This window comes from Hyaena hyaena, unplaced genomic scaffold, assembly GCF_003009895.1.
Source record: "Hyaena hyaena isolate Hyena2069 unplaced genomic scaffold, ASM300989v1 scaffold_434, whole genome shotgun sequence".
Taxonomy (NCBI): Eukaryota; Metazoa; Chordata; class Mammalia; order Carnivora; family Hyaenidae; genus Hyaena; species Hyaena hyaena.
The window spans coordinates 848,312-876,199 of NW_024081069.1; the positions used below are offsets into that span (position 1 = coordinate 848,312).

General features: G+C 45.2%; 1 protein-coding gene across 1 annotated transcript in view; it reads right to left on the reverse strand.

The window, feature by feature from the left end:
• The window catches only part of HEG1 (heart development protein with EGF like domains 1), a gene marked incomplete at its 5' end in the record, with an annotated part of 83,187 nt that overhangs the window by 46,213 nt on the left and 9,086 nt on the right, over nucleotides 1–27,888 (reverse strand). The window contains 2 exons of the mRNA XM_039253035.1: nucleotides 5,776–6,072; nucleotides 7,746–8,033. Coding sequence (XP_039108966.1) covers nucleotides 5,776–6,072; nucleotides 7,746–8,033 — 585 coding nt within the window. The remainder of the gene's footprint in view (nucleotides 1–5,775; nucleotides 6,073–7,745; nucleotides 8,034–27,888) is intronic.

The window sequence follows — 27,888 nt, forward strand, 5'->3', positions numbered from 1 at the left end:
GATACAAATAATGTTTATTACATTTTGTTGGATAAATCTAGATAATGTGGACTTAATGTAGACAAACATATCTGACACTCTCTCTTCACAGGCTCTGATTCTCACAGCGCTAAAGGAAGAAGCAGTGAGGTCCTTCAAGCACAATGAAAAGCTTCGACTCTGGCTGAAAGGAAAATGGGAGAAAGCCTTTAGACGTTCTTGGCCTTGGCTTTTACAGAGGAAGGTAAAAACTTCTATTCTTGAATTCCACCTTACAGATCATGCAGGGACAGGCCATTGTGATAAGGTACAGGTTTTTGTTTTGTTTTATTTTAGCAATGTAATCCTTTTGTTCAAATGCTATAAAACACATACGTAAAAATGAATAAAAGTAAGGCAGTTCAAGGCGCCCAGCCCCCAGGTCACCACTGAGGATGCCAGGGCTCTGCAGACCACAGAGGGAATAACATTAGTCTCGAGCAATAATTTCTGGCCTTGTCACCATTAAGGGTTCTTCATTATTTCCCACCTCATGGCCACCTTCACCCTTATGTTTTGAAAGACCATTAACTGTACTGCATTTAAGAAATAACAGAGCTTCTAATCAGCAGGAGATACTCAATGTTACCCCACTGATTTGATTTAATTCCATCCAAAAGCAAATAGGCTCTGTTATTATAGTTAGCCTCATTAGGCTTTGGACATGAACTCTCAAGCGTCCATACTACCCCAGTGGACCCCTAGTAAGTCACGGACTCCAGGCTGGGAACTGGTTTTCTGATGAAAAGGATGGCAGGATGGCAGACACTGGATTAATTTGCCAAGAACCTCAAAAATGGAATGAGAGGCCATTTTGGTCAAAATGCAGTCTGTTCCACAGGAGTACAGGTGGCTTGCTCATGTCTCCCTTCCACAAAGAACTTTCCAAAGGACACCCTGAGAACCGGCCTCCGGAAGGGCACATTGACGTCCTCATTCCAAACAGGAATATTCTGCAGGAAAGCTTGGTGAGTGGGAAGAAACATGGCGGGCAAGATCCAAAGGGGAGAAAAAACATTTTTCTTTTCAAGCCAAAAATAATAAAAAGTACTCTATATCTAATGAAAGGTTTCATGCTGTTATCTGTGACCCAGAAAGGGCAGAATTAAGATTTCATTATAAATGGTCACTTGAGACCAGTCCTATGTGCACTTGTGACCAAAGCACAGATAAATATTGATATAATTAGAGAGAGAGAGCACATAGGAAACAAAAGCTCCTCTTACTCTTGTACAAACCATGGGACCTGTGCTATACCTGGAACACAGCAGGCAGCTCCAGCCACTGGGCTGCGATGAAAGCAAAATGAAGATGTAAGCAAGCCACACAAATAGACTGGACCCCAAAGTGGAGTCCCAGCCACCTTGAACCCCCCCTTACTGAAAAACAAAAACAACCAAATAAAAACACATTAGTATAAAAAAAGGAACCCATCATATAGACGTGCCCCAAATCCTCACTAACTGCTTAGCCTCTCAGGCCTAAGTCATTAGAACCATCATCTACATCCTCCTCGGTTGCTGGGTGCTCTTTCAAATCACTTTTATCCCCAGTCAACAGCATTACTTCATTGATTCACTGCACAGAGGCGGTTGTATTGGACTCAGCCTCCACACCTGTATAGCAAATCAATGGTCACAGAAACACAATTACAGAAGTCACAAATGCTGAAAGCCACGGAAGGAAAATGGCTGTATTCACTCTGACTGAGAGCCTGCAGAATGCTGCTTCACCATCTCACCGGCATTATTCCAAGCTGCCACTTACTCACCAAGCACTATGTGCCGTATTTGATATACACTTTTATACGTTGTGCTAAGTACTTGATTACATAACCTCACTTAATCCTCACGATAAAGCTATGAAGCAGTGTGAATGCTCCTATGCCTGTGGTGCCTCTTTGTAAAAGGGGAAAAAAATAAAAGCACCTCTATAACCACCACTTATTTATACTCTTCGATGAGCACCTGCTGAACACATCTAGGGGGAAATCTGCCATATTTCCAATCGACAGGCCAGCAATATTGGTTATTTAATAACTGCCCTTCCTTGCTCATTTCTACCCTTGAGGCACTCATCCAAAAATGGGAAGACCATCCAGTTGGGAGCAGAAACAAGCCAAGTTCCCTAATCTTTATAACAGGGGGTGGAAAGAATGCACACTCATCTGGTAGAAGTATATACATCCCTCTCCAACCACAACAGAAAATGCTGGAACCTCAGGCATGCAGCGAGTGCTCAACCTTGGCTTGACTGCTGTCCAGAACCTGCCAAAAATCGGCTGAAACAGCTGATCGCTGAGAAAGATACACTAAGTCTATAATCCTCTGTGTTATTTATGCTCTCTTCCTTTACAAAGTGAAATCACCACAAGGTAATTTACCTGGACCACATTAGCGCAGCTACCCACAGAAGTACTTTCATGAGTTGAGATCCATTATTACGCCCTCAGCTCCTACTGAGAATCTATATAAAATATCACCTTTTAAAGAACATTAGCACAATTTCCTCCAAACAGCAACTGATGGCATTCTTCTATCACGATTCTCAACATTCCTTATATAAATAGTCCTCTTAGAATTCACTGCCCCCAAAACACTTGTGCTCGTGGATGAAACTGTATGCTTACTTTATCTGACAATGATCACATGCCCCACCCGGTTTCCCTTTGTGCCCTGGTTTCCAGGAAGCTCAGTACTAAATTTAGTGCTCAACTATAGCCATTTTCACACAATTCAATATACACAGATCTCTTTCTGCCTTTATAAGAGAACATTTTCCCCTGTGGGCTGCTTTACTTATTTCCCCCCAATGATCAAATGGTACATGGTCATTATAGAAATATGGAAAGTACAGAAAGATATAAAGCAGCAAGAAAAATCATTTCAAATGATTTCTGATCTCTTTTTAAAAATGTGAGTTAGCTGTCTGGGTCTATCCCTGCTTTACCACATACATCCCTGGCATACAATTTATTTTCGGAGGCAGGGAACTCCTGGCTAAGTCGGGCCCCAGACGAGGTGGTGCTACGTGCACGTTTCTCTGTGGCAGAGTGAGGAAAGAAAGGAGGCACAGAACACAAAGGCTGGGTTTGTTTGGAATAACAGATGCTGGAGCTAGAAAGGATCTTTGAGATCATGTGGTCGAATCCCTTCATGTTTTTAATAGGGAGCCCCACCTCCCCGGGCCAGGCTCCGGTGGCTGCGCTAATGCTCACCTCCAGAGGAGCGCGGCTCATCTGACCAGCCTAAGTGCCAGGACATCCACTGGGTCACAGTTACTGGTAGATGGAGCAGCCAAGTGTCATAGGCACACACCCCTGCCTCACTCTCTCTTAACTTCCCTTCTACAGGGTGCCAGCTGGGCCTGCTCCTGGCCTGCCTCTGGCAAGTCTGACCGGCTTCCTCAGTGCTCCTGCACATGTGCCTAGGGTGCCTCGATCCTGTGGTTAGGTAGGGAGAGTAAAGTCTCAGAATTTAGATCTAAGGGAATGGGGGGGGTAGGAGGTATACCAGAACGCTGGTTAGCAGGTTAGCATCAAGTAGCCCAGATTTCAAAGTAAAAGCAGAACTTGCTTCAGGTCTCTGTGCATGTCCTCCTCAGAATCCCCACAGGGAGGAGAGGAGACTGGCAGACCAGATCTAGATGGTCCTGGGTGCCTGGCTAGTCTCTCATTTAACACCACGTAGGCCCTAGTGCCTAGTATCCAAGAAGGAGGTGGGCCTCTTCCCAGCACAGAACACCCAGTTCAGTAAAAAGGAAGAGGGATGCTCAGGAAAGACTCAAGGAGAGGAAAGATCTGGTGTAACTCTTCAACGATTAGAAGTAAAACGTTCTTTTTTTTTTTTTTAAAGATTTTATTTTTAGGTAATCTGTATGCCCAACATGTGGCTCAAATTTACAATGCTGAGATCAAGAGTCACATGCTCTGCTGACTGAGCCAGCCAGGCGCCCCTAAAAGTATAAGGTTCGAAAAGGATGGATGCTTGGGGTGCCTGGGTGGCTCAGTTGGTTAAGTGTATGACTTTGGCTCTGGTCATGATCACACAGTTTGTGGGTTCGAGCCCTGCATTGGGTTCTGTGGGGACAGCTCAGAGCCTGGAGCCTGTTTCAGATTCTGTGTCTCTCTTTCTCTCTGCCCCTCCCCCACTCGTGCTCTGTCTCTGTCTCAAAAATAAATAAACCAAAAAAAATTTTTTTAAAGGATGGATGCTCAAGGAATTTGAAGGCCAACTATTTTTTAATGTTGAAAAATCCAGGTGACTACAGGGTCAAGTCCAAAATTAGAAATGGGCTGATTTTCAAATAAACCACAATAGTGGGTTGAATTTAAATTATAAATATTAAATGAGCTTGACCAGAATCAAAGTGTAGCTTCCTAGAAAATGCTTCCTTTCCACCATTTAGTAAAGTTGGTTGTAAATCACTGAACCACAGACCTTTACAGCTGGAAAGGCTTGTAGCTTTTATCCAATCTGACCAGTGTTTTAATAATAATCTTAAAAGGAATGTCCTAAACACACAAACCATAAATTATATACATACCTAGTTAGCAGACTGTATACAAAGTATATAGAGGAGGAATTGGCTGCTTTAAATAGGCATTACAGAGAGGACCTCGAGGTTCTGTTTTTGCCCTGGTGACATAAACCCAAACCCCTAGTATTGAAAGCACCTCTAAAACACCTCTGACCTACAATTATTTTGAAATGGCAACTTTGGAAGCAACCTAACCTCTATTTCCAAGAATATTTCCAGCCCTCTCTGCCCTGTTTCCTAAGACATGCACAGACTGAATAAAGCCTCAGAGAAGAGAAAAGGCGGGCAGAGTTTCTAGCATTCTCTTTGGCCCGTGGCAGGATGAGCCCTGTGATATGCGGGTGCGTGCCAATCGCCATCACTTACCAACTGTACCTTGTCCCGGGATGGCAGGGAACCTAAGAGAAGTAACAGACACAGCCTGTGTCCTCAAGAGGATTGCACACTAGGTACCAGATAGGTCCTGGAGAACCTAGCGTGACAAGGTGGATGGCATGAGGGAGCAGAGGGTTGGAGAGAGTTCCACGAAGACATGGAACTGCCTGAGCGGGGCCCTATGATGACGAGGAGGTGAAAAGGCAGAGAGGCGTGTCCTCCATCGCCATCGCCGCAGCTTTGCAAACATCTGCACTGTCTGGGTTTGGTTTTATGAGGCCTAGCAAGACATCTCTCTGTGTTATCTTTGCCATTGCAATACACAATGTGGCCATAACAAAGAAACACAAATCTAACTCCTAATCAAATGACTCCGTGCTCACCATCTCACTCACCCGAGAGCGTGGCCTCTGGTGCAAGGATACACACCAACAACACTTAGTCTCTGCTGGATGTGTACGTGCCTGTATGCGAGGGGAGAGGGGACAAGCAGGGGTTGGGGGACACAAAGGCCCAGAGCAGCCACCTGACCAACTCCTATTTTCTGTGCTGAGAGCTCAGAGCCTGGAGCCTGCTTTGGATTCTGTGTCGCCCCCTCTCTCTGCCCCTTCCTCGTTCTCTCTCTCTCTCTCAAAAATGAATAAACATTAAAAAAAATTTAAAGACAAACTTCAGTAGGAAGGTAAATTGTGGAGATGGGACTATCCCTCCAAATATTTTACATTTTTCATTAATGTCTTCTCCCGTAGCCCCTGTGACAGATATGTTACTAGCAAGCTGTATGCATCTCCTACTTCTATTTTGGAGGATTTCAGCATGTGAGACTGGGCTAGGAGCACTCACATCTGGGGTGGTCTGAGGGAGGGGAGTGAGCCGGTGTCCTGGAGAAATGTGTCCAGGAGAGCACTGGTCCTGAGGAATTTCTCTTCCTGGAGACTGTGGTCTCCTCTTCCATCTCCAAAGTAGGAAGAGGGGATTGGCCGAAACCCCAAGTGGCAGTCGCTTGGGCGTGCATGGTCACTTCTTCTGGGAGCCCCTTTCCTCTTGCCAGGAACCCTTGGGATGTTCCGCTGTCAGCGTGCGAAGGGGCAGTTCTGCCTTCTGACCCCGAACTGGATGGTGAGTGAAGAGTTCCCAACGCTGAAAGTAGACGGCAACAATTAAAATTCCACCAGCAGGCTTCCAAATGTCTGAATAATGTTTGAGTGGGCTCATCTCTGACCTCTATGAGAAGAAATTAGGAGCAATTATTCATTCTATGAAAAATTAACTCCTGAATGAGAGACCACGAACCAAGACAAAGACTGTTTTCAGATCTTACAAACAAAGGCTGCATTTTGTGGGGAGGTTATTACAAAAGAGGCACAATGAAGCTAAGTATCAGACGATATGGAATCAAAGATCGGATTCTGATTACCACGATGCATCACTCACATTCCACAAAGCTGGTCCCAGAATTATTTACGTGAATTCAACATAAACAAAATTTCCAATATCTGGATGACCAACGAACCCAGGCAGCATCATGTGCAGGTCTAAGCTCTAAGCTCTAAGCCCATCATGCCATGAAGGGAACACGAAATACTGTCATTCGTACTCTTTATAGAATTGAGTCCCTCAACCCGGCCTCCTGGAGCAAGCTCATGAAACCAGGGGGTTCATCTTTAATGGTGTCATCGTATGTGTACTTTTAGGCTATTACCAAGTCATATCAATTTTCCTTTGTGAAGAGTCTTTACCAATTGCTTCCTTTCCACCTGAGGCCACCAGGCCATGGACCTTATCAGCCGGCATCTGGACTTCTCTGTCCACTTTCTATGTCTGCCAGGTTCACTCTGCCCCATCTCCCACCCCGGGCATCTTATACCTGCCTGCCAAGTGAATCCTCCCCAAATTCGCTTTAATCATGTCACTGCCTTGTTCAAAAGCCTTCAGTGACTCTTCCTACCATGTCAAATCTAAACTGCCCAGTTTTCTAAGTCCTCCATGATTCCTCCTCACCCCATCCACACAACCGTCCTCTCTTCCATGTGTGACTTGCACACTCCCCTAGGGGAAGCTGCCCAACTTCCCAGCCCAGAAAAAAGACCACACTTCTGTCCTTTCCTCACGTGGTCTGTGACCACACATCCCACTCCTCACCCATCCTCCTACGTGCTCAGACATACAGACTTAGGCTAAAATCCCAGCTCTAATACCTATTAGTTGTTTGACCTATACACCTCAGATAATGACCTTCTCTACCTTCCGTTTCCAAACTCCTAAAATGAGAATAATGTGACCTCATTGGCTTGTGGTGAGAACTGAGAGAATAGATATGTTGGTATACAGTAGGTACATAATGAGAGCCAGTTTTCTGTGTCTTCCCTTCCTCAGTCAAATCTTGCACATCCAGCCCTTAGCCCTTCCTTGAAACTTTTGGCTAGAAGTGGCAAGCCACCGAGCCATGCAGGTTCAAGCAGGAATCACCATTTGGGCGGCCACACACGCAGCCCACCAGACAGATCAGGGATCTCTGCAGTTGTGGCATGTGGCACGATCACCAGGTGTCCTTTGGATTCAGTCTGGCCATGGAATGTCAATTCCCCAGGACTGCTCGGGCTCCAGGCAAATCTGCACCCTCAGCTGGTCTATGCTGATAACTCACTTAATCACAGCATGCCACAGATGCACCCTAGGGCCCAGGTCTGAGCCACCCCAGCCCAGGACCCTTGGATGGGCACTCAGGATGGGGAAGAGGGAGAAGGGCAGATATTTCACCTTCCAGGACCAGACATACACGAATGAAATGAGCATCGCTGGCACAAACTCACCTATAGTGAGGCTCTGGGAAGTCAGAGCTGTGGCTGTGTCAGGCCCAACAGGGGAAATGGTGAAATTTGTTTTCCCGGAAGAGTCATTTCTTCCTGCAGCATCTGCCGCTTCAGTTTGTGGAATGAAGTCTTCTGGAGCATCTGAAGACGTGTGGCTCTTTCTGGCGGTCTGAGTCATCCCACCCTCCTTGGAGACCACTGTTGAAAAGTCCGTTTGGTTCTGATCAACGGTGACATTTTCTATGTGGGGTTCAGTGCTACTTTCTGGCCAGTGGTTCCTTAGAGCAGCTGAAACAGTACGAACACGGATCAGTGAGAACCTGCCAGTTCTCAGTCTGCCATGAGCAGATGCATCAGTAAAGAAGTGAATTCAGGTAGAATAATTTCACCTTTCCTTTTCCCCCAAAGTAATTATTCCTACAATGTAGTGGGAGAAATTGTGAAGCAACAATACTATGTAGGATTGAGTTTTACAGTAAGTGGAAAAAATGATGAAAACGGACAGAAGGAGACCAATGTGGGGCTCCGGGAAGAGGACCTGAAGCTCTGGCGTCCGGGCAGGCTTGGGGAGGGGTGTGGGGGGCGCAGGTCAGGTGTGAGCACAGGGAAGGAAGCACTTGTAAGCGCCAAGGTTGTGAATTGTGTCTCCTGCATGGTAGGACGGGGAAAGCTGGCAGCTCTCCATCCTGACACCTACTCTTGCAGGCAGGGGCTGGGAGGTGGGACATGGCTAATTCCGGAAAAACATGTGAAGGATCTGGCAATATTACCAAAACCTTAGTAACGTAAATAGGTTTGATGCAGTGCTTTTGTTTTTTTTGAATTTATCCTAAGGAAATACTCAAGAATGTGAACAAAAATTTAGCTGCTCTGATAGTTATGTTGTCATTGTTTATAATAGCAAAAAAGAAAGGAAGAATAGAAGGAAGGAAGAAACAAAACTAGAAACCCTACAGCCACAGATCAATCACACCCGTTGTGGTATGTTCATATGAAAGGACACCATGAGGTATTAAAATGTTATAAAAAGATGTTTTACAGGTGTTAGTGAGTTAAAACAACAGGTTTCAGGGGCCCCTGGGTGACTTGGTCGGTTAAGTGTCTGACTTCAACTCAGATAGTGATCTCCCAATTTGTGGGTCCAAGCCCCACACTGGGCTCTCTGCTGTCAGTGTGGAGCCTGCTTTGAAGCCTCTGTCTCCCTTTCTCTGCTCTTACCCTGCCCAAAAATAAAAATTTTTGAGCACTCTCTCTCAAAAATAAAACACTAAAAATTTTTTTAAAGTTTCAAAATAGAGTTGAGAGTATAGACTCATTTTCTTAAAGAAAAATAACAGCAATCATGTATGTGTGTGCATGCCAACCATGGATATAAGTTCTAGACATGCCCTTATTCATTCAACCCTTGCACAATGTCTCTTCTCCCGGCTCTGCCCAGGAGGCAGAGGAGGCCCAGGGGAGGAGGGTCATACTCCTTGCCCAAGTCATCAGACAGCCTGCTCCCCGTCCAAGTTCCAGAGCGTTCAGCTGTGCACAACACGCAGGACAAATCCTCCAGTTCCCCCTCAGTTCTGCTGCAGGGGTGCTGAAGAAGAGGTTGGTTATTAGTACGGACCACTATTTGACATTTATAAATTAGGGATGGATTTAGATGAGTCAGAAAATATACTGAAGTGGTCATATTCTGCCATAGCACCCAAGATGACAGCAGAGAGGGCATGAGGTAAAAACATCAGGATCAGGTGAAAGTTGAGGGGAAAGTGGCACAGGGGTAATCATCTGTGGAACCAAGTGTCATTTAACAAGGCAGGGGGTTCAGAGTCAGAGCACGTTGGTGGGACACCAAAACCCAACCCAAAAGGCTGCCTTGTGACTCTGAAGATGTCTGCATGTGACGCAGCCACGGCTGGGAAGTGGGAGCCCGCCACTGCAGGGGTGCCAGCTCCTGGAGCTAACACCCAAACACAAACAACATTCCAAGAGCCATTTCCCTGGATATACAAACTAATATGGAAGTTAATATGGAATACATGTGCTAATTGGAGGGCACGGAGTTTAATGAGTTTCTAGAGAAAGCAATGAGGACAAGGACCATTTAAAGTTATTGCTGATTACATGGCTCCCTTAAAACCCTATTTTTATTTTCCTCATTTGGGAAGGATATTTTTCATTCTGCGTAGGATCAGGGGCTGTGGGCACTGTTGAGAGACCTTGGTGGGAATGAATGAAGTCATTTCTGTCTGTATGAGTCAGGCAAAAAAATGGCCAGCCATCTGACCAGTAGCAGCTGCAGGCAGAGCCTACAGTTCAGCTCAAAATATCACAGGCACACATGCACACATGCACACACACAGGCACACGCACTCACACTTTCCCAAAAGGAACAAGTTATCTTCTAGATCAGCACTAAGAGATATATAAAGTAAGACACAATTGCAAGCCACATTTGTAAGTTTATTTTAAAAAGTAACAGATGAGAGGCGCCTGAGTGGCTCAGTCAGTTGCCCAACGGACTTGATTTCAGCTCAGGTCATAATCTCATGGTTCATGAGCTCAAGCCCCACATTGGGCTCTGCGTTGACAGCTTGGAGCCTACTTGGGATTCTCCCTCTCCCTGTCTCTCTGCCCTTCCCCTGCTCATGGTTGGACTTAAAAAAAACTAACAGATGAAATTAATTTTAATACATATTTTACATAGTTTGACATTCAAAATAGTAGCATTTCAATATGTAATTGATATAAAAAGTTGAGATACTTTGCATTCTTTTTTTGGCATCACACCTGTAAATTTCAGAGTATGATGCTAACTGTACTTTATGAGCACAATGGCCACATGTGGCTAGTGGCTACAAAACTGGATAATGTAGTTCTAGGTCAACGGTTCCCAGCATTTCCCCCACTCTGGTCCACTCCTACCAGAAGTGTGGCTCACTTATTGGGATTGTAGGGGTGGTGATTTTTAAATCTCTTATAAGAGATTCTGACAAACTTTCCTAAGGGAACCCTTTTCTCCCCAAATCCCTTGAGAACTGCTGCTTTCATGCTTCCTATTCTGTTTCCTGTAAGTGGTAATTAACAGAAACTTCCTGAAAAGGGGAGAGACTTGCCAGGCATCTGGGCTCCTCTGGGGCCCAGGCCCAGACAGGCAAGGCCCCCATTCACCTGAAAATGGGATATGGAGAGGGGTTTCCTAGGGCAGCCACCAAGTCCACAATTTCAACTTGAGACCAGAGACCCATACAGCATGTGCCCTTTGATCTTCCTATTTTAGCTGCAAGGCAAACTGGCCTCTCCAGATAAGGTGAAAAGGGCTGAGGATGCTCTCTCTATCCTCCTGGTCATCTGGGCACAATGAAGAGAGATTGTTCTTAACAGAAGCCAGAAAAAAGTGATTGTGGGGAGGTAGACAACTAGAAACCAATGCCCTGAAGCTGGTATGTCATGAGCAAAGGAAGAACATGAATTGTGCTCTATTAAAACTTTAAGATCAGTGTGAACTTGGCTATTGTTGGGCCTCTGAGGCTCACATGGCTGAGGAAGCAGCAACATGTCCCTCTTCAAAGAACTGGGAACGTCCCTAGGAATTCCACTGCAGTCTTTGGAAGGTACAGAATGGCCATAAAGACAAGACATGGCTAGCACTGGACTATGCTGTCTCCCTGGAGGGGTGACTGAAGATGGAAGAAGGAAAAAAATGTACCCTATAAACAAAACAAAAAAAGGCAGATAGTAGTCTTGCACTGTCCCAGATCATCCTGCCACTACAAATATGCTAAATAAAATGTTTTTTAAAAAATATTTCTAAATGCATTACTGAATTGGCAAGTAAGTAAAGAATCACATCTTCTAAGGCCAAATATGAACCAAGAGCTGGAATTCAGAAAAATGAGCTAATTCCTGGCAGCTAGGAGCTGCCCTAGGGTACCTGCTCAACTTCTGTGAGCTTGAACTTCTGATCTGATTATCAAGAGGATGTAAGAGATAGGAGACAAAACTCTTAAGGAGAGAGTCTGAGAGAAAACTCAGACCATATAAAGCTGGGACCAGGGCTATACCATGGGTGTAAGACACATAGAAAAAAAAAATCTGCCCTGAAGAAGGGGGACAGCAGGGAAAAGTGGCCCTTTGGTCTTGGTTTTAGGTGAAGGAAAATAAATCTCACTCAAGAATTTGTAACCAGAAAGGTAGCCCTCATGTGGGTGTGCAGCACAAATTCACAATACTTGTATTGTCTAAACCTCAAGCCAAGGATATATTTTATCTTGAACTTTGTGAATATACTAAAACCACTAAATTATATACTTTAAAGGGGTGAATTTTATGGCATGTAAGTTGTATCTCAAATACAAATGCACATATGTGCAAACACATACATACACACATCCCATTAGTGCGAAAGAAAAGTGGTTCTTATACACAGTGCCTCTTGCTTTGCAGAGAAACAAACTGAATGCTCTCTAAATGAACATATCTTCAATCCAATCTTATCATTTATTGATAAAATTCTAAGGAATAAGAGATCAGTCTCAAAATATAAAATATATAAAATATATATTATAATTTAATATATATAATATATATTTAATATATATAATAAATATAAAAGGAAAAAAGGCATTGGGCAAGAGTCAGCAACCTAGATAAGCTAAGACTTCAAATACTGGAATTATCAGTCAAAGAATATAAGTATATAAAACTACATGAAAAGAAATAAGAAACTGAAAAGGAGAGAAAGAGAGGCTAAAAATAATGGCCAAAAGAAGTGAAAGAACTCTAAATGGAAATTCTAGAAATGAATAAAATATAATGATTGAAATTAGGAAACTTCACAGATTAGATAGGACTGAAAAAAGAATAATTACAAGACAGATGATGAGAGAATGCCCAGATGATATAAAAAGACAGAAAATATGAAAATGAGAGGAAGAGACAAGGAAGATAAAAGTGAGAAAGTCCAACATATATATAACTGGAGTTGTAGGCAGAGAAGAGAGAAAAGAGAGAAATGGTAATATTGAAAAAGGTAAAAGCTGAGAATTTTCCTCAAAGTATGGAAGCCCAACAAATCCTTAGAACATAAAACAATACATAAATATAAACCCATGTCATAGTCAAACTGCAGAAAACCACGGAGAAGGTAGGTCTTAAAAACAACCAGAGGGGAAAAATGACAAATCATCTACAGAAGATGACAATTACACTAACGTCTGATTTCTCAACAGCAACAATGGAAGCCTAAAACCAGTGGATAAATATTTTCAATGTGCCAAGAGAGGAAAAACTAGAATTGTACATTCAATAAAACTATCTTTGAAAAATATCTTGGGACTACCTTTCAAGAAAGAAACATTTTCAGTCAAATTTCAGTTTATCAACCGCCTCCACTAAAGAAAATTATGGAGAATTTTATGTCATGCAGAAGAAAAACAATACTAGATGAAGGCTAGAAGAGGGAAGAAAATATAATGAGCAAAGAAAATGGCAAATACGTGCATAAATCTAAAGCAACACTGAATTTATAAAATAATTTCTCATTTGTGGGATTAGTAAAACACGATAGAACAAATTCTGGATACCAATAGCACATAAGTCAGGAGGGGATAACCAGAATCATGTTGTGTTGAAGGGTGACTTTAAGTTGTGTCAAAAATGCATTCTCAAGTTCCTCAAGCTGACCCTAAAGAATAGAGAGTGTATCACTTCCAACTGGTAGAGCTTGCAGAAATTCCCATTGAGAGAAACCAATAAATATTGCCTAAAACCAAAACAATGAATCAACAAACAGCAATTTAAGCGTGTTATTGAGAGGTATGGACAGGATGACTAAACGAGCTTGTTAAAAGGGTTGAAAGTGGTTGATTCTGGGAAGCAGAAAATTACGATGGTAACAGTGGTCAGGGTTTTTAATAATAGCCTTCTAAAACATATCTGACCTTTTAACTATGTATGAGTTTGATGAAAAATAAAAATTTAAATTCAAAGAAGTTAGATAACAAGCCAGGGTAAATATCTGCAGTGGATGATAAAGTTTAGCATTCCTAATACACGAAGTTTTTCCAAGTCCTAAGATGTACGGGGCACCTGGATGGCTCAGTCTAAGGTTAAGTGTCTGACTCTAGATTTTGGCTCAGGTCATGATCTCAAGGTTGAGTGTGAGCCCTGCACTGGGCTCTGCCCTCACAGCATGAGGCCTGCTTGGGATTCTCTCTCTCACTCTCTCTCTCTGCCCCCCTCTTCTCTCAAAGTAAATAAATGAACTTTAAAAAATTCCTAAGATGTACATCTCACAAAGAACATGAATGTGTGATTCACAGAAGAAAATGTATATTTTGAATCTATACAATGGAGTACTACATGGCAATGAGAAAGAATGAAATCTGGCCATTTGTAGCAACATGGATGGGACTTGAGGGTGTTATGCTGAGCAAAATAAGTCAGGCAGAGAAGGACAGATACCATATGTTTGGAAGTATAGGTGGATTAGGAGGAACTTAACAGAGGACCATAGGGGAGGAGAAGGGGAAAAATAGTTGAGGAGAGGGAGGGAGGCAAACCATGAGAGACTCTTGAATGCTAAGAACAAACTGAGGNACCATAGGGGAGGAGAAGGGGAAAAATAGTTGGGGAGAGGGAGGGAGGCAAACCATGAGAGACTCTTGAATGCTAAGAACAAACTGAGGGCTGATGGGGATGGGAGAGTGGGGAAGGGGGGTGATGGGCATGGAGGAGGGCACTTGTGGGGATGAGCACTGGGTGTTATATGGAAACCAACTTGACAATAAACTATTTAAGAAAAACACTTAAAAACTTAAAAATTAAAAAAATAAATGCAAATGTGAATAAGTAAATGTATAATTTGAGAGTAAATACACAACATTATTGTTGGAAAGAAATAAAATACAAATGCAAACTAGAAAAGACTTTCAACTTTTTATATAAATTTGTTTTTGCCTATCAAATTGGCAAAGACTCAAAAAATCATAAGATGTAGTGTCACTGTGGCCATAGAAGACTGGCACTTCCACACAACACTGGTTACAATGTAACTGGCCCACTCTGGTGAGAAATTCAGCAATCCACTGCAAAAGCCTTAAAAACAGGCATACATTTCCATCCAGGGATTCCATTTCTGGAAATTAATTTCAAGGAAATTCTTAAGGATATGTGCAGTTTCAGGCACAGGAAAGTTTACCACGGCCTTGTTTGTAATAATGAAAACTGGAAACAACCTAAATTTCTGCAACAGGAAGTTGGTAAACATAACTATAAGACAATAGAATCTTAAAGAGCTGACCAAAATATATTACTGATACAGTTTTAGATATGTACTATGTTCACGCTGTACTGTTAAGTGAAAACAAAAATTAAAAAATGACATGTACCATATGACCTTATATTATTAAAAATACATGTGTTTAGGGGCACCTGGGTGGCTCAGATGGTTAAGCATCCAGCTCTTGATTTCAGCTCAGGTCATGATTTTATGGTTTGTGAGTTTGAGTCTGACTGACAGCACAGAGCCTACTTGGGATTCTTTCTACCTCTCTTTCTGCCTCTCCTGATCATGCTCTGTCTCTCTCTCTCTCTCCCTCTCTCAAAAATAAAATAAACATTAAATATATGTATATATATATATATAAATATATATATATACATACATACATATATACACACACATATCTGTTTTAAGAAATGCCATCTCCTGGGGCACCTCACTGGCTCAGTTGGAAGAGCATACGATTCTTGATCTCAGGGTTGTGAGTTAAGCCCCATGTTGGGTGTAGAGATTCCTAACAATAAACTTTAAAAAATGCATCTCCTAAGAAAAAGAACAAAAAAAGTTGGTATCTTGGTAAAAGGACTCTAGGTCTGGAAGCCTTCTTGTCATAGGCTTTCTTTGGTCCTTAGACGGCTCTGTAAGGTAGGTAAAGCCTATAGACTTTCAATATAAAGGTGGCTCATGCAACTTGCTCATAATACAGCTATTTCTGAAACATAAGCATGTGAGTAGCCTTGACTACCCAGCTGAAGGACTAACGAGTTTACCTGTGTCTGGACTACCCAGCCTCTGGGGATCTAACCACTCAGCACCAGCTGTGGCCACAGTTGCCAATGACCATCTGTCCACAACAACTAGAGACTGAACACATCCCTGGTCAGTACTGCCACTGCTGGGCCCTGTGGGCCTTAAGAGACCTGTGGGCTCGTGATGCCACCTCCACCCTCTTTCCCTCAGTCACAGGTGCTACTGCCACCTGGATTGATGAGAAACTCTTACCTTTACAGTCTCTCTTCTTCTGGGGATCTTCCCTTTCTTCCCCTAGGAACACATGAGGCAACACTAAAAAGTTGCTTGCTTTACCCCACTTTGTGAAGCTGTTCTCTGTGTGGATACCCTCTCATCTAAAAGGAAAAGAGCTTGCCTCCAGCCCTGTCTGGATCTAGAAATCCAGTGCTTACCAAGAGAAGCAGCAGGTAACACACAGACTGGTTAAAGACAGGCTGTCTGTGTTGGACTTCTGAGTCTATCACGGACATGCCATATGACCTTGGACAATATACGTAATTTCTCTGTGCCTTGGTGTCTTCATCTGTAGGGGATAATGACAGCACCTACCTCACTGGACTGTGACATAGTACACTCACATGTGAGAGTGTCAAAGACTATCTGGTCTGTAGTTAGTGCTATACCCATTGCAGCTGTTCAAGGGGTTTAGGTTTCTTAATGTGAATGGACAGATTTGGACATGACTTTGGCAGGCACTGCTAACCAATCTGTCTCCGGGCAGTGGAGCTGAGCTGGTAGCAGAGGTACAAGCCCTGCCAGAAGCTAGGGGTGCACCCCCATGAAAGGACTGAGGTGGGCTGTGTGAGCTGGGGCCTTGCTCTGGCTCTGCTCTAGGACACTCTGCCAGCAGGTGCAGGGAGAAAGAACTAGGAGGGCACAGGGTGAGAGCCAGGCTCATCTCTGGCATAAGCCCCTGATGTCACTGGCCCAGGGTTCTGAAAGAACAGTATTTCACTGCCCCATGTTGAACCTGGTGTCCCTCTACTCCTTCATTGCCTATGAACTGCTCTTCAGAAAGGGATTAACTAACCATGCAGCACTCCAGCCCACCCACTCTGCCACCCATTCACAATCTTTTTTTTTTTTTTTTATGTTTTATTTATTTCTGAGAGAGAGAGAGAGAGAGAGAGACAGCATGAACAGGGGAGGGTCAGAGAGAGAAGGAGATACAGAATCTGAAACAGGCTACAGGCTCTGGGCTAGCTGTCAGCACAGAGCCCGACGTAGGGCTCAAACCCACGAACTGTGAGATCATGACCTGAGCTGAAGTCGGACGCTTAACCGACTGAGCCACCCAGGCGTCCCCTGTTCACAGTCTTTTGATTGTGGACATGTAAGGGCTTGTGATGATTCCATGCCATATCTGGGGGAGAATAATGAGTCCAGTGCTAAAATATTTATTGAGGTCCAAGGAAGAATCTCTTCAGAAGCCTGAGTTGTTGGGACCACTGTGGTTGAATTTTGGTTTTGGCGTGGTTCCCTGTTCAGCACAGGTGTAAACCCCGAGTGGGAGAGAAATTTAAAGTAAAGCAGCTAGGAGTCAGCAGGGACCTAACACACGCAGGGCGATAATCCAGTCCCTGCTCTGACTTTTGTGGAGAAGACAATGGCCCTGGAGAAATGGAAAGAAGGTATGCCTCAGGCTTTGGAGTCTGGGCCAGATGGGGAGAAGAAGACGCTGTGCCCTACTGGACACTCAGGGGCAGCCTCTGAGGCTGGCTCTCCTCACCTCACCCATCCCCCTCTCCAGTCAGAAGTGCTTGCTCAAACCTCACTCACGTCCCATGCAACTGAGCCGCACCGCCCGGCCTCATACTGGAGTTTAGATGTCCCAATTTCCCAGGTATCTTTTGAGCTGGAAATACCATCCTTCCCTCTGCACTCAGCCCCCTGTGTCAAGAGTGTTTCATTGCTTTGCCTGTTTGTCCCCCACAAGTTGACAACTTCCACTTCTGTAGTATCTTAATGTTCTAAAACATCTGTTTGTGAACCAACATCAGGGATGCTAGCACAGCCTGGGAGTAGGATTTCCTAATTAGCAGCTGCTACAGAGTCAACTTCTCCCCACCCACCCCATGATTTGGGGTTTTTCAACTTGCATTGTTTCTGAGCAGTGAAATGGGTGTGTACAGGGTGTATGCTGTGTCACCCAAAGAGGCAATTTCCTCCCAGAGGGCCCAGCCCGCCCCCACACTGCACAGTCAACTGCTCCTGTGGGCCCTATGTCACAGAGTTAAAGCAGGATCCCTTTATTTTCATTTCCCTCCATTTAGATTCAGATTTCACAAATAGCTCCTCAGTGCCTACCACGTGCTAAATGTTTTCAAGGGCATTTATCTCATCTAACAAGAATGACAGCTGGTCAAGTGGGTATCGTGGCACCCGGGAAGAAGGGCAGAAAGATTAAGTGGTTGTTCAAGGTCATGCACTCAACAGCAGAGAGACACAATCTGAACCCAGCTCTTGTTCCATCACATCCCAGCTTATTCCGTGACACAGAGCTTTAAGGCATTGGTCAGGGCACAATGTCCCCCTGGCCTCACACCCCAGTCTCAAATCCATCAGCAATGCCCCCCTCGTCCCTAAGAGGAGAGGCCAAGCATGTGGCACAGTGACTTCGGAATCAGACAGACTTGGTTTGATGACAGTTGCACTTACTAGCAGGAACACTGAGCAAGGCGGCCTCCTTCTCAGTGATAATTTTCATGAGTAATGAAAAGAATGATAATAAAGAAAGAGTGGAGGCAGAATGGAGAATGAGTTTGAGAGACAGGAAAAGCCTGTTTTCAAAATATGAAGTGAGGGGTGATGTTATAAGTTCCCAGTGGAGATGTCTGACAGGCAGTTAAAAATTTGGGACTATCAATTAGGAGGAGGGGCGAGGAGATGGAGTGTGAAGGGAAAAGTGATGGTCAAGGACAGAATTAAGGGGAAACTTGAATCACAGGGAGAAGAAGAGTCAGTGAAAGAGACACAGGGGAGCAGGGAAGGACAGGATGAATTAGAAGTAGGAGTCAGGAAGGTGATGAGTGCCGAGTGACCACAGAGAGGCCTCGGCCAGGCCTGTGGAAAGGCAGAGAATAGTCAACCAGAGTCCCCGGGACTTTCCAGAGTGTCACATGGCAAACAGAAGATGAAGCTCAGATTGTTAGGCGTTAAGGCTCATGAGAGAAGGTTCTGGAACAGTAAGACACTGATTCCCCCGCCCCCTGCAGCTGTGAATTCTCTGTGTCTGGCTCTCCCTCAGAGCTTTCCTGGGATCCCTCAACTTGAGGAACACTCAGAAGAGCTGGATGCACATGACTGCATGTGCCAGCATGGGTTGTCATACCAATGACAGTGAATTTCTTTATCATTTTTAAAGATTTTCCTCAGATTCAATTCCTCACACAGGAATTGAACTGAAATGAAAAAGCTCCCTTTTTATCCCCTTTTTGGTATGGTAGATGGCTGTAAACCGAAAGAAGAGCAGGACACTGTCCACAGGAACTTTAAGGGAGAATGGAATTTCCCGCTATTCTCAGAGATCAAATTAAGAACTCCCACAGGTTTACAACCTGCAAAGCACTTTTTTACTGGATAATTTAGGGGGGCTAAATTATCCTGTTAGGTCCTGACATTCTGAGTGGCAAGCAAAATGGGAATTCTTACCCCATTTTAGGAAGAGAAGGCTAAGACTCAGTACTAAGGTCACCTGTTTAGACTAACCCAGAACTAAGTGGCAGGATGGAGACCAGAGCCCAGCTTGCTCTTTCTGGTGTCTTTCCTAGTGAACCACACCCAGATGAAGCCAATGAGGAATGAGAAGACAGGAACTCAGCCAACTCTTCCCAAACTAATTATGGCGTGTAGCCTGCTTCGCTAACTAGCATTCACAGTGCTTTACATCATTCATTCTGGCCAAAGTTGGGAAATTGCCTGGGTTGTCCTGGTGCCCCCATCCCTCTCTGAAAGTGACCCTTGCCCTTAGGCAACCAACTAATCTGACCCTTGGACAAGACTGGGGGCCAAGAGGGATAATAACAGCTTCAAGCCCATAATACAGCCAGAGGGTGGCATTTATAAATTCAAAAGAATGTTTACTTTCATACTCATTAGGACAGCTATTATCAAGGGAAAAAAAGACAAAGAAAGGAAAGTAGGTGTTGGTGAGAACTTGGAAATTGGAACTTTCGTGCCTTGCTGATAGGAATATAAAATGGCACAGCCACTGTAGGAAACGGTTTGCTCACTCCTCAAAAGCTTGAACATAGAACTGCCATATTATCCCCCAATTCCACTGCTAGGTACATACACAAAAGGACTGAAAGCAGAGAATCAAATAGATACTTGTACACCCATGTTGATAACAGTATTATTCACAATAGCCTTTTTAAGCCAAAAGGTTGAAGCAACCTAAATGTCCATTGATGGATGAATAGATAAGCAAAATGTGCTATATACATGCAAGAGAATGTTACTCGGCCTTAAAAAGGAAGGAAATCTGACATACGCTACATGAGTGAATCTTGAAGACATCACGCTAGGTGAAATAAACTAGTCACAAAAGAACAAATATTATATGATTCCACATACATGAGGTGCCTGTAATAGGTAAAGTCATAGAGACAGAAAGTAGAATAGAGATTAGCAGAGGCTGGGGAGAGGGAGGAATGAGGAGCCATTACCTAATGAGTTCCTATTTGGGATAATGAAACAGTTCCGGAAATTCATGGTGGTAATGGTAATAAAACATTGTGAATGTACTCAGTGCCAATAACTTGTACACTTCAAAATGGGTAAAAAAATATATTTACGGAGCATCAACCACACATAAGACACTGTGGATTCTGCCTCAAGAAGGGCTGAATCCATCCCTTCCAAAAGGGCTGAATGGTATAAATAAATTCCTGCAATGCCGATGCCAGTGCCGTGGGGGTGTGAGAAGCGGCCCAGCTAGGCGGAGAAAGTGTCCTGGGCGTCTGGAAGGTGCAGGGCTGGGACAAGAATCTCATCTTCCCTTCTAGGGTTGCGCCCTCTCTCCAGATCACAGCCTCCACCCCAGGAATCCAACACCCGAGAGGGATTTCCTGCCGGATGGCCAGCAGGAGGGATATTTGGGGGCAGGCAGGAACCTTGGGGGCATGGAGGGAAGGTGGCTGCGACCTCACCAGAGGGCAGCCGCCTACTCAGTGCGGCTGCTCTGAGCTGTGTTTTGAAACACTACTGCGGATGTAATGATTCTGGGTGGAGGACGTTTGGGAGCCAAATGAGTTTGTGTGAACAAAAGGCGGCCCTCGATCTGGACTGTCCAGGGCTCTCGGGGAGTTTCATTTCCTTCCTTGTTCTTGCCCTGAAAGGAGCAGCCCTAAGAAAAACCATACACATTAAGAAGTATTTGGACCTGAGACCCAATGATCTGATTTTTAAAAACAGGTCCCCCATGAACAGCCTCTAGTAATGAAAAGTACAAAATTTACAAGGTATATTATCCTCTCCTCCTTGTGAGAGTCCGCTTTTGTTTAGCTGAGCATCCTCTGGGGAGAAAGACAGGCTTGTGGGACTCAGCCATGACCCGTGACCTGGGGTGGGGTGGGGCGGGGAGTCTGGCCAGGAGCTCCACCCCCACCCAGAGCCTGGGGTCAGGCTTCCAAAAACAGAATCGCCTCTGAGGTGGCCTGAGGGTGCTAAGGAAGGAGTCAGCCTAACCCAGGCAGGAGAGGAAGATGAAGGACTCTGATGTGACCTCAAGTTCCTTGCTTTAAAAATAATTCTATAGGTTAGAAAAAGAGGGAGGGCTTGTAAAACAGCCCAAGGGTCATGCCAATAGATTCCCATTCAATTAAATCAGTAAACGAAAAGGCTCAAAGAAAAGGCTCAAAGACTCGCTGAGGTGGGGGGCGGGGGGCGGGGGGCGGGGGCTATCTTGTCCCTGGGGGCGTTTACCTATCTGGTGCCTCCATTTTCTTTGTCCCTTCTCTTTCTTTGAAAAATAAACACCCCACTGAGGGGCTGAGAGGTGGCAAAGGCAGTTTTGAGAAGGGGCCCTGAGGGCCAGCTCCGGGGTCAGGGAAGCAGTCCTGTCTCCGTATGGTCACCCTAGCATTCGCTCACACCCAGAGAGGAAGCCCGGTGGCAGAGCCCCACCAAAGGAGGCCTGCCAGCTTGGCCAAACAATAAAAAGGCAAGGAAAAACATCCTGGTTCCGAGGAGGAAGAGGGGAGGCGGGAGGGAGGTGGGGAGGGCGAGCGACAGGAGATGTGGCCACCTGACTTTTGTTGAGTTCTGCCATAATTTGTTCCGTAGGCCTGTGTGAAGGGGCCCAAGACCCTAAGGACATCCTGGAAACAGCATTTGTCTGGAACGCTTACAGTGTTAGAAAATGTGCCCAGTGGACCGATGCTGCAGTACAAAGGGCCTCCTGGCCCAGTGGGTGGGGGAAGGGAAGGGATCAGAGCAGGACTCGCTGTCAGCGCATGCCCCAGAAAGGGGTGTGCTTACCCTGCGCCCACTGGGAGCCCGTGGGGGTGCATAAATAAAACTTATTTAAATACATAAATTAAAGGTTTATTCATAGGCCTTTATAATTAAGATTGGGAAACTTGATATTCAATTCAAACGTAAGCAGTATATTTATATATAGATTTTAGATTTTTTTAAGTTTGAGAGAGACAGAGACAAGTGTGAGTGGGGTAGACACAGAGAGAAAAGGAGAGAGAGAGAATTCCCAAGCAGGCTCTGCTAAAGCTGTCAGCACAGGGCCCGATGTAGGGCTCCAACTCACACAACCGTGAGATCGTGACCTGAGCCCAAATCAAGATTGGATGCTTAACTGACTGTGCCACCCAGGCGCCCCTCAATATAACCAATATTTTTAAAGTCAGTTGTATGCTATAGCCAGTTAAGGAAAAGAGATAAAATAGAGGGAGAAGAAAGAAAGGGAGAAATTTACAGAGAGAGGAGGAGAGAGTAAAGCTAGGGAGGAGAATGCCAGACTAGGCTCATTATGATGACGGCAATGATGATGATGATGACGACGATGAGCAGCCCAGATACACGCTGCAGGCACCACGCCAGGCATTTCACATGGACTGTCCCAGTTAATCCCCACCACAATCCTGGCAGGTGGGAACTATTATTATCTCCATTTTTTTGATAAGGAAACTGAGGTGTAGAGAGATCAAATAGATGCTCAAGGATCCACCGCAAATAATACACTGGGACCCTAGCCCAGGTCTGTTTGACTCCAAAGGCCAATCTAAAACATCTAATAATAATAACAATAACAACAATACAGAAATAGAAAAAGAACAACGGATAAGAATGGAAAGCACAAGATGAAGGCAGAGAGCTACAGAGATATGGCACATACTCTGAAAGGGAAAGCCAGAAAGACACAGGCAGGGCTCCTCAGGCAGGCTTCCACAGTGTCTCCCAATGACACCTGGATCCAAACTGCAGTTTCAGGACCCGAAAAGGGACGTTACATCTCGGCAGCCCACGCTGCCCACTGTGAAAGGAATTAGGAGTATGGACAGGATTCAGAAGAAGAAAAGAGAGTAAGAAAGGAAAGAGTCGGTGGTGATCCCACATGAGTAAGAAAAAGCCACAAGACAAAGATGGTGGAGGTTCTGAATGTGTGACTGAGAAATTAATGGGACTGAACAAGCAAAGGGAAGAAAGGTTCTCAGGTGGGAGGGGGTAGAAGAGGTGACATGTCTGCATTTACAACCATTATCTGCTGTGTTGAAAGTGAAGCATGACGACTGTGCAAATGTTTGGCAGGAGGCTGAAGGCATCCAAATGGGTATCTGAAGAGAAGAAAGGTGGTTGTGGGAATCACCTCCTCAGAGAACACAGGTGAAGACACGCTACGTCTTCCCTCCATGCTTCTGTTGTGTGGACCTCCCTCCCTAAATGCCCTGCTCCCTTTCCCTTGGGCTTCTGGCAAAATCTGACTCATTTCTCACAACTGGCTCAGGGAACACCACTTCCAAGAAGCCTTCTCCAGAGAGAACTTGTTCCCTCTTGACTGCTGTTTTAACTTGTTGTATAATTATAATGTATTCAATCATATTTCTATGTCCCTTAGGAGAGACTATGGCTCCTGGGAGGACTCAATAAACACTCACTGACCCGAGTTGGAGGTAGAAGGCCAAGGGCAGGCCTGTGAAGAACATCCTACTGGGTGGGAGGGAGAGGAGATGAGAAAGCTAGCCACCAAGACCAGAGGCAACTGAGAGGACAGAAATGGAGGACTGAAAACAGGCCAGTGAGATTTCCTAGAATGCTCTCCCTCTCTCCACCTCCTCTCCTACTTTCTGCTCATCCTCCGGCATCTACCTGCTCCGTGAAGCCCCACCTCACTTAGAGTAATAACAATGCCAGATGCATTCCCAAATACACAGCATGTGCGTGTTCACAAAGCCTGTCCATGTGAATGAGTTTTCATCTCACCGCTACAATAGCACTGTGAGGTGGAAGGAACTGGTAGTGTCTTGCCATCTTACAGACATGGACACAGGCCGGGAGATGGGATGCCACGGGATGCCTGGCCCAGGGCACAGTCAGTTCATTGTATTCTGACTCAAATTACTCACTGTGTCTACATTTAAACGTGCTTTTGCGGTCATAATTATATTTGCTCCTCCTCAAAAGCCTTGTCTAGGATGCAGGATAGAGATCATTAGCCCCGTTTCTAACACAGGGAAAGTAAGAGCCAGGGACATTAGGCCGCTGCCCCACGCCACACAGCTAGGAAGCAAAGGGGTTAAGACCTGTCACAGCTCTTGAGCTACCACTGGCATTTCTCTGCCCAAACTCTGCCCGTGGCTATAGACAGCAGCGCTCAGTTACCACAAGGCACGGCTATACTCTGAATAATTCCTAACCAACCACAGGAATTCACTTACCAATGAATATGGCCCTCTTTGAAGAGACCCCATTGAGATTATACTTAATCCAACAACACTGTTACTCCTCAGACTGTTTCCTAAAATTCTCTATACTCTTCAACAGAGCCTGAGGAATATTCTTTTTTTTTTTTAATAGTTTATTGTCAAGTTGGTTTCCATATAACACCCAGTGCTCATCCCCACAAGTGCCCTCCTCCATGCCCATCACCTCCCTTCCCCTTCCCCCATACCCATCAGTCCTCAGTTTGTTCTCAGCATTCAAGAATCTCTCATGGTTTGCCTCCCTTCCTCTCCCCCGCTATTTCCCACCCTCTCCTCCCCCACGATTACTGAGCAATATTCTTGAGTTTACTGAATAAGAACACATGTTCATCCCTTGATAATAGATTTGGATTATTCTGGAAACACACAAAAATTCTCAGTCCAATTTAGTGACTGATGCAGGGGATGGAGATAGGTGACCCCCTTTGTATCAGTGGCACTTAGTTGTTCTGACTTCAGATCTTCAAATTGTGCTCTTTCCTCCCTGCATTTGAAGCTAAGGATGGAGAGAAAGTACTAGGAATACCAAGAAGTAAGGTTGGCAGGGCCCGGGGGAGGGGAGGGGGACCAAGTAGCAAATAAGGAGTCCTTGGAAGGTGGACTTGACCCTTTGCATTCAGAACTTGTCCCCCATCCCATGAACCTGGAGGTGAAAAGGGTGTTGTCATCAATACAAAGGTCAGTATGAACAGGCAATGGTTTCAGGAGCATCATCATGGCCAGTATTTACAGCTGCTGCCCAGCAACAAGCAACCTGTTTTACAGAGGCTATATGACACTAAATTCCCTGAGTAGGGCCCATTAATAGCCCATCTGACAAACTGAAGGCACAGAGAGACTGAGTAACCTACCAAGGTCCCACAGCTTGCAAGTGGTACTGTTGGGAGTTTAACAGAGGCTGTCTGACACCCAAGCCAGGACCTCCCCAGGTCTGTGACTGCAAAACCAGAAGGGCTCTTATACACATCCTGGCAACAGATGACTCCAGAGAAAGCCTCACTGCATGCCACAATGGAAGTCCTGGGCCCCAGAGGCTCGGGAGGTAAATTCATCCCCAAGTTGAAGCTGTTTCCATCTCCCCCTACTGCCCAGGGAAGGAAAATCAATGCTAGCCTAACTCACGATAATCACCAGTCGTGACCTTGCCCAAAGAACAACATCCTACCAGATTCCAAGCAGGTGTCTCTCTCCTGTGTTTTCACTATTCCATCCTCCAAAATGACTGTCTCAATGCACATGGCCCAGCACGGCAGAGGGTCAGCTAGACAGCTTGACCTTGGCCTCCACCTTCTTCTTGTCACCAGCCTTCCTCCCTGGACTTCTTCTCCCAACTTATCAAAGACATTGAGCAGAAGTCTGTCAAACTTACCATATCCATCTCTTTGTTTCCTGTAGCTTAGCTCCTTCCCAGAAGACACATGGAGGCTGCTGTTATTCAGGGTCTCCAATGAGGTCAGAGCCTCCCCTCAGCCCTCCACAACCACATAACTGGGAGCACAGAGCCTGCCTGCCATACCACCTGACCTGTTAGCATTCCTCAAACATTCCTACATGACAGGAAAGCCAGGTTAACATGTGAAGCTCAAGTGTCCCAGAACCAAGGTATAAAGCAAAAGGAATGTGTCCGTTTCTAAGTCTCTGTGGACTTTAGAGATGGCCTTTCCAGCTCCTTAAGACATCTTATGACAGGAGTCCCCAGCCACATGGTGGTGCCGGTGCTGCTGAAATGCAACCTGGGCAGCGGACGGTCACAAGTCGACAGATGCTCCCTGGGCCAAGGCCAAAGACAAATATGCCCGGTGCCTCCTCGCAAGGAGCTAGAGGTCTAACAGGCTCACAGGGGTACATGAAGCTCCACCGTGAAGGACCTTCCTTGTCCCTCACACAGGCTCCACAGTTTCTGGGCCCCAAGCTAAAACGCCAGGTGTAGGGTCTCCTCACACTTCAGGCCAACATCAGGGAAGTCAGGAGGTATTCACGGGATAAAGCTGGGACCCTCAGGAATGAAGCGTTTGGTATCAGATGGCCAACCTGTCATCTCACAGATAAAGAAATGGAGGCCCAGAGAAGGAAGCAATATGCCCAAAGCTACCCGGTGTCTAAGTGGCAGAGCCAAAACTTGACCCTGACCCTTCTGGACCAGCTTCCACCTCTGGCCACTTCACACTGCTGGAGCATCATTTCCAGCCCCAACTATCGCTGTCGCTATCATGGCTGTTTAACTGCTTCACTGGTTTCCAGAACCTTTTCAGGAGTAACTATGTCTGTGAAATGCAGCCAATCATATCACTCAGAAGTGTCTGGATTTGTCACATATCTCCCAATCTAAGGTGACCTCGAATCTTACATCACATCCTGAACAACAACAAAAAAGTTTCTGAGAGCAAAGTGAAATTTACTGACTCTGGCTGGAAATCAACCAGGGTAGATGACAAAAAAGAGTGAGAGCCCCTTTCCCTACTTTCTTTGGAAACAAGTCTACCATTTGATAATAAAGACAGCTTTTTAAAGGTCCCTTCAAACCTGGACAGTCTAGGATTCTCTGAGCATAAAGAGAATTCTCAAAATGTTCTTATAGACCCCAAACTGAAATCTAATTTTGCCCAGTATGCCACAATTTAAAGGATCAAGATTGTCTATGCAATGGCTCTCATTTACAAGGTCCCTGTGGCATTCCCTTGCCCCACCCCAAATTTTGTGTTCCAGGCCCTTCTAAAATACTTGTGTTGTCCTTCGGCCTGGCCGCTGTGCCCACAGCACTTGACTAGGATGCCTCCCTGCCCAGATGTAGCCACGCTGACACGGCACGGTGGAGAGCGTGCTACCTGCTCTAGAGGAACCCACCTCCACCAGCAGCGTCCACCACACTTCCTATCAGACACCCTGCAGAATCAGTCACCCACTGAAACATCCTCTCTTCAACTTGCTTCAGACCAGAGGATAAGGTGGAGCCCCAGCAGCTTCCGGAAATAGGGTTAGTAGAGAGATGCTGTGATTGACCACACCTAACACACACACACACACACACACACACACACACCATCACTATCAGAAGGTATCTGGGTGAAAAAGAAAGGCAGGAAAAAGATACCATGTTTTAATCAAAACCCCTGGTAATACACAGAGTGTGGTGAGATCT